We start from the raw sequence: 18,259 nt of genomic DNA, 5'->3' as shown, positions 1-18,259 counted from the left end.
CGGATCTGCTCCCCACGGAAATATGGAATTGTCATCTTAGTATCACTTCTCCTATACTCTCCCCGACTTCTAAATCCACTATTCTCGTCACGTCGCCTATCATCATAATGATTTAGACATAACTTCTCATTCTCTTCGGCTCTCCGCCCTCTACTATTCTCATCAACTTTTCTATCACACAACTCCTCTTCTTCCCACCGCCTATACTCCTCACGTAAAGGCCTAAATGACTTCACCAACATCCTATCAAACTATCTAAGAATTGTTTGAAATTGTCTATCGTCAGACATGTGTATCTGCAAGAAAAGTTAGTAGAAAACAATATAGACTATAATTTGTTCACCACAAATTCTCACTAGTCATTTCAACGAAAGCCACTCAATTTTCACTCTTATTATTTTATTTTTTGTCCTCACTACAAAACCTCATACGTCACTTGAAGAAAATGCTCGCACTCAATTGTTTTCTCAATTTGAAAGTTCCCTCGTAGGGTATGTTTTCAGGCTTTTAACTTGTGTAAATCAAACTCACAAGTTCAGACTTCGCGACACTTGCAAACTGACTTACACGGACTGCGTAAAACAAGAAATTTGATTTTTTTTTAATTGTGAGAGGCACTTGAATATGGCTTCCACAAGAGAATAGAACAAAATTTCAAAACCAAACAATGGAAAATTTTCGAATTTTTCGTACTTTTTTTTTGGATTGCACAAGAATTCTTTGTGCACCCGAAAAAAGGAAAAAAACATAATCACAACTCAAAATTTCGAGAATCGCAAGATTCACGAAAGAATGATAGAACAAACATATATGTAAACAAAACGAAAGAATAAACATATCTGATAATAACAATGATAAACTTACTTGAATCAAAGGAAACCAAAAGTTCTAATACCATGATGCGATTCTTCAATTACGAAAAACAAATGCGCTCAAAAATGGAGATATGCCCTAGATTCGATGAAACAAAGAACGTCGTGTTATCCAGATCTTTTTGAAACAAGTAATTGTTGCGATATTCATATCTAATCTACGAAAAGCCTAGCAACAAATATTCACGAAGATAACAATCAATCTCAAACGAACTTTCAAATAACTCGTCTTTGACAACCCGAATGAAGAACAATCGACAAACGCCACAAAGTGTTAAACTTTAATAAATTTGATTTGATAAACACAAAAAGGTGTATACAAAACAACTTTGAATTTGAGAGAAAAACTCAAACAATTGTATTAAAACTCAATGTTAATTGTTTACAATAATAAAATTCACGTATATATTTTTTACTAATTTAAAAGATATGAAAATCTAGTTACCAAATAATTTAGAACTCTAAATTAGGTAAAGATAAATTTTTCCGTAGGTGGGCACGCACGGGCACAGAGTGTTCTGGAAATCATTGTCTTGTGCAGTAAGTTTGGCACTCGGGCGTGACATTTTACCGCCCTAGTGCGAGGCACGCGCTCGGTCTCGATATTTTACTGCCCTAGCGCAGAGCTTTCGGGTCCGGAGTCTTGATTTGACATTTTCTTCATAATTTAGCACTTGAATAACATTAAAATGTCTTCCAATTTCATTGCTATGGATGCCGAATTCTTTGAAGCTTTGAATCTTTCTTGTATAATCTTGTCGACACAGTTGTCTGGCTCTACTCCCAAGATTTAGCACGTCATGCCCAGCCAGATTCATATTAGAGCAAGGGTAGAGTCTTGTTGCATATTTCAAAAGGCCGTGGGTCGAGCATGTTGTGTATGCTAGTATTGCCCCTATGATCAAGAGAAGACGTGGAATAAAAAAACAAAACATATTTCTTTCTATTGTAGAATTTGGTAGAAGATCCGGTTGAATGATAGTAATTTGTTTGAATTTAAAGATAATCGATTTTATTAATGTGTTGAGTTTCGTGTTTTTCTTGACAGAGATTGTAATGTGTTTGTGGTGGAGTGGGTTGAGTGGGTGGAGTTCGGGTCGAGTGGGTGGAGTTTGAGTGGAGTTTGGGTGGAAAGAATTATTGTAAGGTGTTTGTGGTGGAGTTTAGGTGGAGTGGTTTGAGTTTGGTGAAGTTCGGATGGAGTAAGTTATTGTAATGTGCTTGTGGTGGAGTGGGTGGAGTTTGGGTGAAGTGAGTTTTGTGTTTTTCTTGACAAAGATTGTAATGTGTTTGTGTTGAGTTTTAGTGTTTGGATCGAGAGGGTACATTTTGGGTGGTGTGGGTGATCGAGTGGATTGAGTTTGGGGTTTGAGGTTTAGGGTTTGAGTCAATTTTAGTTCGAGCAAATAATTTGAGTCGATGTTTAGTTTAATTGTTAAACATGTTAACATATAAATAATTTATATTTATGTTAAACATTTTAATATGAGATAATTAAAAGATAAAAATTGATAATCAAAAGATATTGATTGAGTTTAACATAAAAATTGATATGTTGTAATATATAATCGATATCTTATGATGATGACGTGAAATATAATTAGAATGTATTTCAAGTATATAAATAATTTATAATTATGTAAAAAAATTTAATATGAGATATATATTATAATTTAAGTAAGTTTTTAAAAGATATTCATAAAAATGATAATGTTATAACATCATGAGAAACGCTACCAAATATTAAGTTGTTTAGTCGAGCATAATGTTAAGAATGTATCGTTTATTCGATGCTAATGTTAAGAATGTAATGCAAAGCCACTCACTCGACCAATCGAGCATAATGTTTAGTCGACCCATGTTCACTCGAACCATATTTAATATGAGTTGAATGTTTAATGTATATCAATGAGTCGAGTCTCAATGTTTAGTCGTGTGAGCGTGGGTCGATGGATCTCATTTTTAGTCGTGTAAACGTGCGTTGAGCATGGGTCGATGGGTCGTAAAGTTAACTTACAATCGTTCCCTTCCAAGTTTCGTGGAAAAATAAATATTATTAACTGTAAAAAATTAAAATTGTTTCGTGTTACAGTAAAAAATTGGGTCGAGCTCGACTCAATACCTCCGTCCAAACATCAAGCCTCGACCCAAGTTTCGACCCAAAATTCCGTTTTATGGAATAAACACTTTCAACGCTCCCATTTTCCTCATTTTTCCTCGTCGTATTCTACTACCGCTCACAATATCATACTAGCGGCTGAGGCACACGCGTTGCGTGTAACATAATATTAGATAATTGAAATATTGTTTAATCAATTTATAAAATGAATATTTGACATTTGTAATTTGATATGAATATTATAATTAGTGTGCTCATACACATTGTTATATATGACAAAAAATCTATTTCTCTATTAAACATAATTTCAATTAAAAAAAATATAATAATATTATGGTACAAAAAAGAAAGGTTTTTTGCGTTAAAAATACTAACCGTAAGTTTTTTTAAATTGAGAAGTTTTCAAATGTGTTGGTAGCTTCCATTTTTTGGAAAGATTTCAGATGTAGGATTGACGCGGTTGAAATTATTATGGTTGAAATTATTATAATTTATATGTGGTGTTGAAGAAGAGGATAAAAGAAGAAAAAATTTTAGTGTCTTAGGAAAGCAGTTTTTTTAACACAGTCACACTTTATGAGATAGGATAGAAGCATAGACAGTATAGAAGTATAGATTGATGGGTTTGAAAATTGTTGTTTCCGGTGGTACTCGTTTTTTATTTTTTCTATGTTAATTTGAAGGGAAACTGGTGGTTTCTCAATAGAAGCGATTCGCCTTTCTTAAATTCTTGTGTTTGGAATCATCTCGATAAAAATGGTGCACATACATTCATGGAGCCTCAGGGATTTTCCGTGAAGTTAAATTAGAGAGTCGCAATTTGCAAGCGGTAACATCAGTATGAGTTCACTGTGTTGGAGCTCTAAGACAACCGCAAAATTTTGTCTTGACGGCAAAAAATTATCGAAAACCACAGCTTTCTCCCGTCTGGGCTTCCACAAAGGTTTTCGAAAAAAATTGTGGGAAGATGACAAATGCATGGCACCAGACAACACGCGAAAGCTGCCTGGTATTTGTCTCTCTTTTCTTTTTTATGTTTATGACTATCTTCATCTGTAATCTTACCCATTGCTCTTCATACGAGCTTGTTCTTGCTACTGTACAGCTACGTCAATAATTGTGATTGTTTGGTGATTTTTGGAAACAGGTGAAGAAATGGTTAGTAGTATATATAGAATTCTCACAATTGGTCGTTGGGAGTCGTTGAATTTCATGAAATATAAAATGAGGCCGTTGAGGCCTGTTCATGGAAGGTTGGCTTTGAGATTCTTGGAGTGGGTTGTGAGGCGTCAAGATTTGGAGTTCACTCAAACAACTTACTTGTACTGCATTACGGTCCACATTCTTGTTAGAGCGAGAATGTATGATTGTGCAAGATCGATATTAATGAATTTATTGGGAAGGTGTTCTATATCAAGCTCAGTTTTTTCTGCTCTAATGGACACTTATTGTATGTGTGATTCTAACCCTGGAGTATTTGACCTCTTAATAAGGGTTTATGTAAGGAAGGGAGCAACAAAAGATGCTCTAAATATTTTTCGTTTGATGGGTTTTAGGGGATTTCTGGCATCTGTATTTACCTGTAATATGATCCTTGCAGCTATGGCAAAAAGGCGGCTGGCTGCGCCCGTGTGGTTGTTTTTTGGGGAAATGCTTGCGAAAGGCATATGTCCAAACACTGGAACTTTCAATATATTGCTAAATGCCCTTTGTTTGGAAGGGAAACTGAAGAAGGCTGGTTATTTACTTAAGAAGATGGAGCAGAGTGGTTATGCTCCCAGTGTGGTTAGTTACAATACAGTGCTCAGCTGGTATTGTAAGAATGGTAGGTATAAAGAAGCTATTGAGTTGTTGAATCGCATGAATTGCAAGGGTATGGAATCAGATTTGTGTACTTATAATATTCTTATAGACAATTTATGTAAAAATAATAGGAGCGCCAAAGGGTATTTACTGTCGAAAAAGATGCAGAAGCGGATGATAATTCCAAATGAAGTGACATATAATATTCTTATAAATGGGTTTGTCAAAGAGGATAAAATTGCAGTTGCCAGAAAGATCTTTAACCAAATGCGTAAGGTTAACATTTTACCAAATTGCATCACTTACAATGCTTTGATCCATGGACATTGTCGTTCAGGCAATTTTGTTGAAGCGTTGGAACTTTTGGAAGAAATGTGTGAAATGGGATTGAAACCTAGTGAGGTTACTTACGGAGCGATTATAAATGGATTCTGCAAGCATGCTAAGTTTAATTTGGCAAAAGATCTTTTTGATTGGATAAAGCTGGAAGGAATGGGTGTTAATTGTATGATGTACACCATGCTAATAGATGGAGCATGCAGAAATGGGGCGCTGACAGAAACTGTACATTTACTTGGTAAAATGTTCAATAATGGGTTAAATCCTGACATTGTTACATATTCAGCACTTGTAAGTGGATTTTGTAGGGCAGGAAAAGTAAATATCGTGAAGGAAATAATCTGTAAACTGTACAAATCAGGAAACAGACCTAACGACATTGTATATTCAACTTTAATTTACAACTTTTGCAAACATGGTGAGATAATTGAAGCAATCAAAGTGTACACGGCCATGCATCAGAGTGGTCATTGTGCTGATCTTTTCATCTGTAACTTACTGATATCCTCTCTTTGCAGAAGGGGATATGTACAACAGGCTGAGGTTTTTAGGCATCACATCCATAAAATTGGTCTAATTCCCTGTCCCATCACTTATGATGTAATTATTGGTGGCTATGCAAACATAGGAGAAGGATTAAAAGCATTTGAATTGTTCGATGAAATGGCTTGTTTAGGTCATCAGCCTAGCTTCTACACATATGGAAATCTATTGAAAGGATTGTGTAGAGGAGGAAATGTTAAAGAGGCAGTACAATTCTTCTGTAAACTTCGAAACATTCCTTATGCTGTGGACATTGTTGTCTACAACACATTGCTGGCTGAGATATGTAGTATTGGTAAATTCAAATTAGCTCTAACCCTTTTATCTGAGATGATTGAAAATAATGTGCTTCCTGACAGTTACACCTATGGCTGTCTTATTTCTGGTTTATGTAGAGCTGGAAGAGTTGTTACTGCAATTCTTCTGTTGGAAAGGGGAGTAAAAGGAGTAAATGTCTCTCCGAACCAGTTTATTTATTCATGTATCATCAATGGTCTTGTTAAAATTGGACATCCGCAAGTGGGTATTGGATTCTTTAAAGATATGGTGGCACGGGGTCTCAGTCCTGATATAATTACGTTCAATGCAGTTTTAGATGCGCACTCGAAAGTGGGACTGGTGGTTAAGTCACACAATGTCTTATCAATGATTGATGGTAGAGGTTTGTGCCCTAATTTGGCAACATTCAATATCCTCCTACATGGGCAATCAAAGGGCCATAATATTTCTGAGTGCTTTGCATTATACAAAAGCATATTAAGACATGGTTTTCTTCCTGATAAGTTCACATGCCACTCTTTAATTCTCATGCTATGTGAATCTGGTATGCTGGATGTTGGGGCCAAATTTTTGAAAATGATGATCACTCAGGGGATTCCAGCAGATCAATTAACGTTAAACTTGTTGATTACTGCATATAGTGAGAGAGTTGAAGTAGCGAAGGCCTTTGACTTGTTAAATGTCATGAACTCTGTTGGGGTTTCACCAAATGCAGATATTTTCTCCTCTATTTTGAGTGGGCTTAAGAGAGTATCTCGTTTCCAAGAGTGTCATACACTTCTTTATGAGATGCTGAATAATGGTTTTATTCCTTCTTCTAGACAATGCTGCAGTTTGATTAAAAGTATGTGTAAATCTGGAGATATAAAAGGAGCATTGAAACTGAAAGATGAGCTGGAAGAACTTGGTCTCATTTCTTGCCGTTTGTCACAGAGTGCCATTGTTCGAGGGCTTGTGCTGCGTGGAAAGACAGAGGAGGGAGTTTTTTTTCTTAATTGTATGCTGAAGGGCCTACTCGTTCCTACAGTTTCAACTTTCACGACCTTACTTCATCAGTTATGCAAAGGTTGTAAACTTTCTGAGGCACTGAATGTGAAGTACTTAATGGAACTTCATGGAGCAAATCCCGATGTTGTTGCTTACAATGTTCTCATAACAGGCCTCTGTAAAATACATGATACTTCTCATGCCTTTAAATTGTATGAGGAGATGAGACAAAGAGGCATCTGCCCCAATATCACAACATTTTCTGTTCTCGTCCCTGCCATTTATTCTGAAAATAATACTGCGATGGGTGAAAGCATATTGACAGATTTGGAGGAAAGAGGATTAGTCAGTCAGGAGTCAACTACCCAAGGATGGCAAGGAAAATTGATTGACGTCATGAAAACAATACACCTCATAAGACGCAGACCAAAGAAAGTGTCGTGCCATTAATACTGGCTAGAATTGTTACTTCTTATGGCTTATTTGAAAGACAGGGATTTTGTGGATTTCCAAAAACTAGACTGGTTTTACTGCTGAAACTAGGTTTGTTGTGTATTTTCAGCTTGAATCTTGTCTATATGACATATGTAAGTGCATGGAAAACACACACACACACACACAACATATAATTTTATTTTGGGTTCCTAGTTAATTTTTTAATCTCAGTCCTTAATGCAGTTATCAGCGAATGCCTGAAACAAATGGACATTTGGCTGGAGGCAGAGCTTCATTTTCTAGGTTTGGTCACTGATAAGCTTGTGGTTCTTTAAAATATGTTCAATAGTTTAGTATTTCATGCACTCAATCTTTTCATGTGATTATGTTATTATTCATGCAGTTCGGAGAGGACCTTGATCTACTTTGACTACGGTTTACGAGCGGGAGATCAGGCTTTACATTTGCATATTGGTTTAAGGGGTTTCTTTGGTTGCTATTTGTATGTGAGAAAAATCTAGAAGCTAAAGCCTGGTAAGCTACTAAGTTGCACATGATCTTTCACCTTATAAATATTCTTACGAATTTCATATGATATAATATATTTTAATATTTTGTGTTTGCAAGAGAAAAACAGGTTGGGGAGAGGGCAAAGATGATAGAGAACTCAGGTTATAAGTCATGCCATGGTATACAAGAGAGAGTGAAACAAGACATTGAGTAGGTATCAATGTAGATAGTTCGTGAAGGATGGAGTAGCAGGAGTACTTAGGAAGGGAGAAAGGATTATAGCTCTCAAGATAGTAGGATTAGCAACAGAAAATATTAACATGATTAGCAAATAAGCACTTCAAGTAGGATTAGATAAAGACACCAAATATAGGTTTTGAGAAGATCTAGATGAGGTAGTACAAAAAAACCGCCGAGATGATTTTAACAGGAGGAGATCTAAATGGGCATGTAGGAGTAAGAGATGATGAATGTGATAGTGTACATTTTGGCCCCCTGACATTGATTTGATGTAAAAATCAATAAAAGACGGCCAAAATGGTTTTCATATCAATAATTGGGATGAAACGTGTAATTATAATTTTCAGAGAAGTACCCAATCTTTATTTTTATATTTTGGATAACCTGTTTAGAATTTAGCATTACATAATTCACATATCAATTTGTCCATGAATAGCATAAGAAACAATTTAATTTATCAAGGCATTATATGTATGGAGAGGTGGACGACCATTTGGCTGACCTAATGGCTGAAGAAAATAAACATGGACATTATTGGGATCCCCCAAACCTAAGCAGGTTGATGTCACATATTTAAATTTAAAGTTATCAATTTGACAAAAGAAAATATAAAATTAGACTCAAATGCTTGGAATAAAGACTATAGTGTTGTAGAGATGTTCAAAAGCTGAGTATCTTTCTGAGGTGGGGAACTGAAAATGATTGATGTTACATTATATGAGTACAAACAGTGGAATGAATATATTGAGATAAGTGTATAAAATATCTATAAAAGTGTGGATAAATCATAAATGGCATTGTTTTCCAATTTTGTATTGTCGAAATTAGACTTTTATACGCACTTTTATGTCATATCATGAAACTCAATATGAGTATTTTCGTAAAGTTTATTATTTGTTAGGGATAGATGATGGAAAAACAAATTATTTGTTTGGCTGACCAATTTCTAACGACATTGGGGTAAAATAAATTTATAACTCAAAGATTTAATATAAAATTAAATTATACCCATTATATTATGAGGAAAAAATTTCAAATTTCAAGTTCAAATATAATAGAGGTATAAAAAAAGTAGTGGGGCATCTTTGAATTTTTTAGTCACATACATATGCTGAATTTTTAATTTTAATTGAATTTATATTGCTCTACTGGACAATTGAATTTAGTCACATAATCAAGGTTGTAAACGGCGGGAGGCGATGGCGGGGCGGCGCGGTCGGTGACTGTCTACCGCCTTGGCCGCCTAGGCGGTGCCCAGGCGGTTGAATTTTTTAAAGTAATTTTTTATATATAATCATATACAATCATGCAATATAATCACAAATAGTCATCATTTTTTTATATAAGATGTGTAATTAAATAATGCTTAAGCACAAAGAAGCTTCATACAATATGATATCATCTAGATAATGTGCAAATAAATATATAAATGCAAATTAACTAAGATAACTAATAAAGATTTATGGTCATATTAATGCTATTATGCTAACAAAGTAATATATTTACTTTTACCAAAAATCTAAGTTTAAGTTTCAAAGTTTAAATCCATTATCCATCATTAGAACAAGTATTAGATTAAACATAACGAATCTTACAAGTTTTATGAAATTCTTTTTTAGGCTGGACATGGATTTTCAAATAGGATTATTTTAAAATACCTTGTATATGGTGAAACACTTGAAGGATTTCAATTTTTTTAAAAACTCAGTTATTGTTATATATATATTTTAAAATAAAATAAAATAATTTTTATTCTAACAGAGTAATTATATTTGATTCAAGATATAAATAACTGGGTTGACATTTTTATTTATTTAATTTAGACTAATACATTTTCAAATAATTGGAGGTGAGACTAGAACACTTATCAAAGAAACATTCAACAAAGCACATATATTTTGAAGAAAGCAAATCCTATATCACAATTTTGTCTCGTTTTTTGTACTTTCTGATCGAAGCCACGGATCTGGTATGAAACACTATTGCAGAATGAGAAAAAATCCTTAAGGAGGGAAGTGATTTGCATCCAATGTGTACTGTGAAGGTGACTTGCCCCAAAACATACCTATAATATCGCTACTGTGAGGAAGATCATCTGCCAGCAACAAAGAGAGATGAAGTGCGTGGTTTTCATAGCTGATGTGATTGAAAGCCGACACATTTCCAAATGGGTAAAAAATGGAAGCAAACTCACCGGCGACAAACCAAGAGGATCTCCTACTATAAAAGTGGACTGGATGGAAATATAAGTATATTGAGGTATCCACGTCTTCATTCCCACCACCTAATTTGGGTTTGGTTGCTCAAATCGTTTAGAGTCACATGTTTCTGCCATTTTTTTTCACTCCTTCACTTGCTTACTTGCGTGTTTGCAGTGCATGCTCTGGTTGCTGTCCTCTTTGGTGTTGCATGCCTTGATTCCTTGAAGATGGTTAAAAAAGATTCTTTATTGCTTGTCTGAAATGGCAGGTCGTGCATGTACTTAAAGCTTGCTGCGTGAAAATTTATCTGGCTGAAATTCATGGTGACACAACGTTCCAAGCTCAACAGTTTTGTGACTACCTGTGAACTGCAATTAATCAACTACTCGAATAAGAGAAGTGGCTCACTGAATTATTGGTCATGACCACAAGACGATCAATGCCAACAAGGAGGCGTAATAGCGTCACACCACTACCATTTTCCACAAGTGCAGAATCAGACATGTGAAACTTACAGAAATTCGTGTGTTTTGACTTGCAATGCCTGGAATTCATTTTCCGTCGATATTGATGAAGGTAGGTAGTCAATGTAGGTGTTGTGTACATATATACTCGCAGGTGTTATGTGATTCACGGGTTGGATGTGCTTCTTCCCATTACAATGTACTAAGATAGAGTCTACAAAATGTGTAAACAAAGTGGAGACTCATATGTTGCTCATCAAATGGCATAAACCTGATCAAAACAGAGTCATGTGTAGTTTGGTACCCATGATTAAATAAAGTTAGATTTATAATATATGTCCGTTCATATGATCGTCGTTTCATTTGTATCAACTGAATCAAACGATATTTAGAGTTCTCATCTAGTTGGCGAATCAATAAAAACACAGCATATCTTGCCATTCAAGAATCACCATGTGATTTATTATAATTTCGTGAGTAAAAATCTTAATTATGATTTATGAGCATCGACAAAAATATAACAGTAAGTATTCTGAAAAAAGCCATATATTTTTTTAAGGTTAAAATATTATGTCGATGTTCTGGGCTTGGAAAAGGGCCAGTTAAAAAAATAGGAGTGAGACAGAAAGAATTTTAAAAAAAAAGTACTCTAACTTTTTTTTAAAAAAAACAAGGAGTTGACTTTTGATTATTATATTAACTGTAAAGAAGAGTTGGTCGACCAAGTATTATGGGTCGACCAAGATTAATTTTCTTGGTCGACCAAAATTTTGTTGGTCAACCAAGAATTCTTCTTAGTCGACCCATAATTACATGGTGTGTCACGCTTGTTTTTTTATATTAATTTTTGTTTATTCTAATTATCTTATTCTTTTAGTTTTTATTGAAATCGAAAATTAAAAATATCAATACAATGTCCAATAATTAAAAGATCAATACAATGTATAATGATTATAAAACATATTACAAGAACTCAGATACAAAAACAAGTTGGTCGACCAATTTAAATCTTTGGTCGACTCAAGCAAAAGATTTGGTCGACCATGCTTGGGTCGACCAAGCAATTTGGTCTACCCATGGTCGACCAAAGCAATTTGGGTAGACCAACCCAAAAAATTTGGTCTACCCAAATTGCTTGATGCTTGGGTCGATCAAAGCAATTTGGGACCCAAGCAACACCAAAATTTTGGTCGACCCAAAGACAAACAACAAGGGTCGACCCAAAAACAACAAGATCTACTTTGTGTTGATGCAGCTAAATATGTGATTCATATGTTAAAACATGTAACATAGTTATAAAATTGTGATTCATATGTTAAAACATGTAACATAGTTGTGAAATTGTGATTCATATGTTAAAACATATAACATAATTGTGAAATTGTGGCTCATATGTCGAAACACATGTAACATAGTTGTGAAATTGTGACTCATATGTCATAACATGTACATAATCATGTAACATTATAGAACATACTTGTGAAATTGTGTGATTCATATGTTAAAAACATGCAACATTGATCAAAATTATGTAATTATCCGTCAAAATTAAGTAATTATCGGTCATATTTGTCAAATCTATGGATTCATGTGTTAGAAAAATGATCGACACAAAAGCAACCTTGGTCAACCTAGAAACAACATGGGTCGACCTAGAGATCAACATGGTCGACCTAGAAATCATCATGGTCGACCCAGAATCAACCTAGAAATCACCCTGGTCGACCAAAAAACTGACCAGCAACAAAATTCCACCATAAATACTTAAACCGAAATAAAAAAAATCAATACAATGTCCATTCAAATACAAAAAGAAGGAGTGAATGAACCGAAAATTGATCGATGTTGGGTAGACCAAAATTTTAGGTAGAGTCTACCCAACATTTTGCTTGAGTCGACCAAAGTATTATTTAGGTCGACGAAAGATCCAAAAGATCTTTGGTCGACCTTTGGATCTTTGGTCGACCAAACTTTGATTGGTCGACCAAAATTTGATCTACCCAAAATGGGTTAACCAAAATTTGGCCTACCCAAAGTTTTGTCTTTTGCTTGGATCGACCAAAGCATAATTTTGTCGACCCAAGCAAAATTTGTCGACCCAAGCAAAATTTGTCTTGGGTCGACCAAGACTCACGTCTACCTAAAATTTGGTCGATTTTTTCTTTTTCAAGTGAGTCGAAGAAACAAAAACAATAAATCGAAATAAATGTTTATATTATCAGATTTTAATACGATCGGAAAAGAAATGGAAAGAAGTCGACGGAAGAAAAATCTAGTTTGGAATCGACTGAATGAGATGAATGAAATTAATATTAAAAATTTAAGTTAATGATATATTTACATTTAAATATAAAGATATTTATATAAATTGACTTGTCAATTTTTTTTTAAATGAGTCAGAAGCCAATCCCTATGCCCTAAATTTCCCCTTGGAAAATGAGCTATCAGAGAGCACGAAGGAACTCTATTTGGTTCGGGCCATCTTGAAGGCCCGAACTCGTCGCCACCGCTCACCCGCAAAGGCCCGAACTCGTCGCCACCGTTCACCCGCTCCATATGCTCTTCACCGGCTTCGAACACGGGGCTGAAGAATGTGACGAATTCGGACTTCGAACCGGCTCTAGCCGAGCTGCGGCGCCACGTGAAGGAAGCAGACTTCGTGTCTATCGACTTGGAGATGACGGGGCTCACCAGCGCACCGTGGCGGGATTCGTTCGAGTTTGACCGAGCCGACATACAGTACCTGAAAGTCAAAGACTCCGCCGAGAAATTCGCCGTCGTTCAGTTTGGGGTGTGTCCCTTTCGCTGGGACCCTCATGCCCACTCGTTCGTCGCCCATCCGTAAGTTTTTCAGGATTTAATTTGGAGAGTTGGTTTTGCTGTAAAGTAAATTGATGTTAATTTATGAAATTATCAAAGTATTGGAGGTTAATTTTCTTAGAGGAAGTATCTTTGAATTTTAGAATATTAGTTTTCATATTTGTCCCGAATAGATTGAGTAATATATGTATACAATCACGGGTATTAGAGGCTGACATTTTGTTTAATTCAATTTGTTTAAATTCATTTGGTTGGTTTGGTTTCTGTCCTTAGCAAATTGATACCGTATGGATCCCAAAATGTTCAGTTGGCTTTGATCGAAGATCAAATGCACCAGTTGCTGTCGGATTATTTTGAAAAGACTAAAGATAGAAAGTGGGCAAAAGTTGTATGAGCTTGTAGTATTTGCCTCTTTAGGAGTAGCAGGTAAAGAAATAACAAGAAGGGAGAATCCATTTCAACGACCATTTACTTCTAGCGATAACCAATTGCTTTTATCTCCGGCAATTGACTTTTTACACACACACATTGGTGCAATATCTAGTGGTGGGCATTATGTCAACTGATCCTGTATTCCTGCCAATCTACATCTGCATAACATTCAACACTTCTTTGCTCATTCTTTCTAGAGAGTTGTAACCCTTTCCCTGGAGTACCTTTTTTGCACCGTGGAATTTGATTCACTGCTTATAGTTGTCTCAAGGTGGAAGAATGCATAAATTGTCTCGCAATGTTGACATTGTAATCTATAACAGCCAGAGTAGGATCAAGCTTGCTAGTAGATGTTGATATCTCTCCGTATGTGCAGGGGTATCTAGTTGTCTCCTTGAGGGGCGGCAATCTGATTTTACCATTTCTCTCAATAATGAAGAGTGTACATTAATTGACGAATTGAAACATCACATATAATAACAATATTATCCACTGTGCAAAGCTTTTGAGTCCTCACAATGTTGGTGTCACAAATGCATACTAATGCTGAGTGACATGCAATAGCATTTGTAGCCATTTTGGGAAAGAGAATATCCCAAGAAGATGCCCTTAATTGCTATTGGATGAAATTTTCTTTTATCGGGATTGGAATTATAAACAAACACATCACACCAAAATATTTTAGGAGGAAGGAGTAAAGGAAGCTTACATGTGGTGATCATCTTAAGGAATGGAGAGGGTTTTTGAATTAAAGAGTTGACAAGATACTTTGAGTTGAAGAATTTTGGTTGGAATTCCATCGATAAGATACATAGCAGTTAAAGTTCCTCACCTTTTTTTTTTTTTTTTTGAATATCAATAGTAAATGTGCTAAACAAACTACTTCAAGAATGCGACTATCTTTTCTATAAGAAATCCCATTTTCTTGCCACATGGCTATAGAGGTTTCTTGATTCAGCAATCAGAATTGGATTCTACGTTTTTTGGTGAATGGTTTTCCTTTCTTTGACTTTTCACATGAATTTTCCAGCAGCTCTATGTGGTGTGAGAGGCTTATCACACCAGTCACACCATAGCTTATATCTTGGTTCTCATCATCTTTGCAATATAGACTGATATTTATTAATTTTGCTGCCGGTCAATAGTTTGGACAATGCATGGTGATATGTGATGAAATTTCTTTAAGTATGTAGATCCTTGTGTATCATCCCTTCATGCATCTCTCTACAACAAGACGCGTTTTCCATCTTGTGCCTCTGACGACTATGATGTTTCCTTTTTCATATGAATTTTTTGTTTTGCAATTGTAAAATACCGACTGGATGGAATATATTTCACTTGCATCGAGATGGTAGTTAAAACCACATTTTTGCTGCTTTGACAGGTACAATTTTTACATATTTCCTCGCTGAATTCTTGGCAAAATACCAGTTTAATTTCAATGCATGTACATATGAAGGTGAGTTGGTTTCTCTTCTTATTACTCTTGAACTTGGTGACAAGCTTTTATGCTATATTGACATATCATTTGTTAAATGATTAAGTCTACTGATTGAAATTCTTTGATGAAAATAGTGAAGCTTCCATAAGCAGCTCGAATGCTATGTTTTGAAGTTTATTGTAGATGTGCTTCCTAACAATTGTTCCGGATCTCTTCTGTCCTTTATTTCTTTCCCATTCTTACTGAAGATGATATTGTAATTTTCAGTTTAATAAATTAAAAGCAATTTGTAGAAGGCGTGTTGATTTTGAGCTACAAGGGTTACGACATGTCACTGATCTCCTTTCCGCGGAGAGAAAGTTGATTGTTGGTCACAATTGCCTTCTTGGTACACGACTACAAGTATTGTATTGAGTTCTATATTATTTTCATTTTAAATCATTTATTTCTCATACTTGGTTTGCTAATGACATGCAGATATTGCACATGTTTACCGCAAATTTGTCAGTCCTCTTCCTTCATCGGCTGACGAATTTTTCTCAGCTGTTCAGATGTATTTCCCATACATAGTTGACACTAAAGTGTTGCTGAATGCGGATGATGCGTTGTTTCATATCATGAAGTAAGGCGGCACATCTCTTTCCAAAGCATTTACCTTACTCTGTCCACAATTTTCTTTTAGTGTCCCAGTCAGTGGTGTGGCTGACAAATCACGCATTAGAGTGGAAGTTCAAGTTGACGATCAGAGGTTTGCTATCCTTCAGTTTTTAACATTTGAGGCAAATATTGTGTATCTATTTTGATAGTTAGTAACGGTTTATCCTTGCTTGAGGAGAAATTATATTCAACAGTTAACTAGGGTTTGAGAGTAATTAGATTCATGCATTTGCCTAAACAAGAGTAGAATGAACAGATCTTTGAAGGCAAGTTAATACTGCCAAGTTTGTGAAATTTCTAGATACATACCCCAAGGGGAAATAATGAGGGAGCATAAGGAAATTTTAGCACGATGACATCAACTAATGACTATGATTTAAAAAAAATCCATTTTGAGAACTTCTCCAGATATCTTTGTTTAGAACACAAACAGACTAACAAATAAGTGTAATTCACCTTTTAGTATTTTTAATGTTTTTTTTGTCATTTGATGGGTCAACGTATATATTGCATTCACAATTGAGTTGTCATATATTCTCATTGGTTCCATGTAATGTTAAATTGTCTTCGGATTGTGTAGTGTTGTGACACCCCAATCTACCGGAATCCCAAAACAGAGGAGTTGGTTCACTAACTGTGACCATTGCTGTCACTAGATTCTTAACACCATTAGAATTCAATCACAAGCTGAAATGATAATAGAAATCAGAATTCTCAATTCCACTTTTCCAAAAAAAAAAAATTGTCTCGTGATTATATTTAAATGGAACAGAACTTAGCACAAAAACGGAACGGCCTCTCTCAGCAGGATGGACAACCGAGGCAAGTTCATTAAATTTGGAAGAAACATTGATTAAATAGGAAAACATATATAAGAAGTTGTGAACAGGCACTCAATAATAAATCTCTCAATGAAAACATACATGCTAGAGGAATTACCCGAAGAATTGAAATGAACAGATAAAAGAATCCTGCTCGAGGATTAAATATAACCAGATCATAATGGTCAGTAATATTGGTTTTGGAAACCTTCTGTGACTAGTAATTGAAGACTAATTGACAGGTTCTCAAATTGGAACTCGGGGGCCAAGCACGAAGCAGGATATGATGCTTTTATGACAGGATGTGTTTTTGCTCAAGCATGCTGTCATCTAGGAATTGATTTTAACAACAAAGCACCCCCTTTAGATTTACCAGGAAATGAAAAGCTCCAAAAGTACCTCGACCACCTCTCTCTCAGCTGGGTGAACGGAGATGTTATTAATCTTAAAACAAGAAAGTCAGATGCAGAATCTTTAGGCTCTAATTATCATAAAAAGAATAAGAAGATTTTGTTTCCGAATATGGTATTATTGTAGGGCCTGACTTCGAAACTTAGAGCAGGAGATATTAGAGACTGTATGCATAAAGTTTTTGGCAAGGACTCTGTAACTTTGATTTACCATTTGGATGACACTGCTGTCTTTGTTCAGTTCAACGAAGCGAAACTAGTTTCTGATTTTCTTGAATTGAAGGACAGCTTAGATAGAGAAAATAATCCGCTAACTGTTTTGCATCCTTTGTCGATAATTTTAGGAGGGTCCCTTCGTGCTGCCAGTTACCAGATTTATAAAGATATTTGTAGTTCTCCATTGGCAGAAGTGCTATTTTCAGATCAGGCTGTGGCCGTTTAGATTAAATGAAAAGCAGATTCCTGAAACCTGAGGTTGAAAGCAGAAAGACAAACAAGTCTGAGAAAGAAAATGAAATAAATGCTTCCTATGTTTGCCAAAACGAGAAAGAGATGAACCATGAAACGGGTGCAATTGCAATCTGTCCAGATGACATTTTCCAAGTGATGAACTTGGAAACTTTTTATGCCCCATTCGAGATCGGGCCATCAAATAAGATGAGAATTGTGTTTTTTTCTTTGCCTGAATCATATTATTTTTAGTCATGGGGTACTTGTTGAGATTTATCTTATGAAGGGAACGGACATCCGGAGAAATGTTATTTGCTTCAACATTACATGTTCTATTTTTTGAAGCATCAACATTTTCATTGCGTTTATTAGTATTAGAATGATTCAGAAGTTGGGATTAAAAAGAGTTGGTGTTCCCCCCCCCCCCCCCCCCNAG

The 18,259-nt window shown here is 35.4% G+C and overlaps 1 protein-coding gene and 1 pseudogene across 7 annotated transcripts; both read left to right on the top strand.

Annotated features, from left to right (window-relative positions):
- Positions 1 to 3,612: 3,612 nt before the first annotated feature.
- LOC140976784 (uncharacterized) lies at positions 3,613 to 11,370 on the top strand. 7 transcript variants are annotated; one of them, XM_073441094.1, is made up of 6 exons: positions 3,613 to 4,000; positions 4,139 to 7,485; positions 7,609 to 7,680; positions 7,781 to 7,911; positions 10,116 to 10,386; positions 10,503 to 11,224. In XM_073441094.1, the coding sequence occupies exons 1-2, from the start codon at positions 3,832 to 3,834 to the stop codon at positions 7,390 to 7,392; spliced, it is 3,423 nt and encodes a 1,140-aa protein (XP_073297195.1). In that variant the 5' UTR covers positions 3,613 to 3,831; the 3' UTR covers positions 7,393 to 7,485; positions 7,609 to 7,680; positions 7,781 to 7,911; positions 10,116 to 10,386; positions 10,503 to 11,224. The 7 variants fall into 7 exon arrangements, with proteins under 7 accessions (XP_073297195.1, XP_073297196.1, XP_073297192.1 ...); XM_073441095.1 differs by having other exon boundaries at positions 7,621 to 7,685; positions 7,790 to 7,911; positions 10,503 to 11,223; XM_073441091.1 differs by having other exon boundaries at positions 7,621 to 7,680; positions 10,086 to 10,386; positions 10,503 to 11,222.
- Positions 7,631 to 18,248, top strand: LOC140977708 (poly(A)-specific ribonuclease PARN-like; annotated as a pseudogene).
- Positions 18,249 to 18,259: the final 11 nt, after the last annotated feature.

Source organism: Primulina huaijiensis, chromosome 5 (assembly GCF_012295235.1).
Source record: "Primulina huaijiensis isolate GDHJ02 chromosome 5, ASM1229523v2, whole genome shotgun sequence".
Lineage (NCBI taxonomy): Eukaryota > Viridiplantae > Streptophyta > Magnoliopsida > Lamiales > Gesneriaceae > Primulina > Primulina huaijiensis.
This window is presented reverse-complemented; position numbering and strand designations above follow the sequence as displayed.

Coding starts and splice junctions, on each gene's coding strand:
- LOC140976784 (XM_073441093.1), top strand. CDS start 3,832: ATGAGTTCACTGTGTTGGAGCTCTAAGACAACCGCAAAATTTTGTCTT. Junction 4,001..4,138: donor CAACACGCGAAAGCTGCCTG/GTATTTGTCTCT, acceptor TTTTGGAAACAG/GTGAAGAAATGGTTAGTAGT.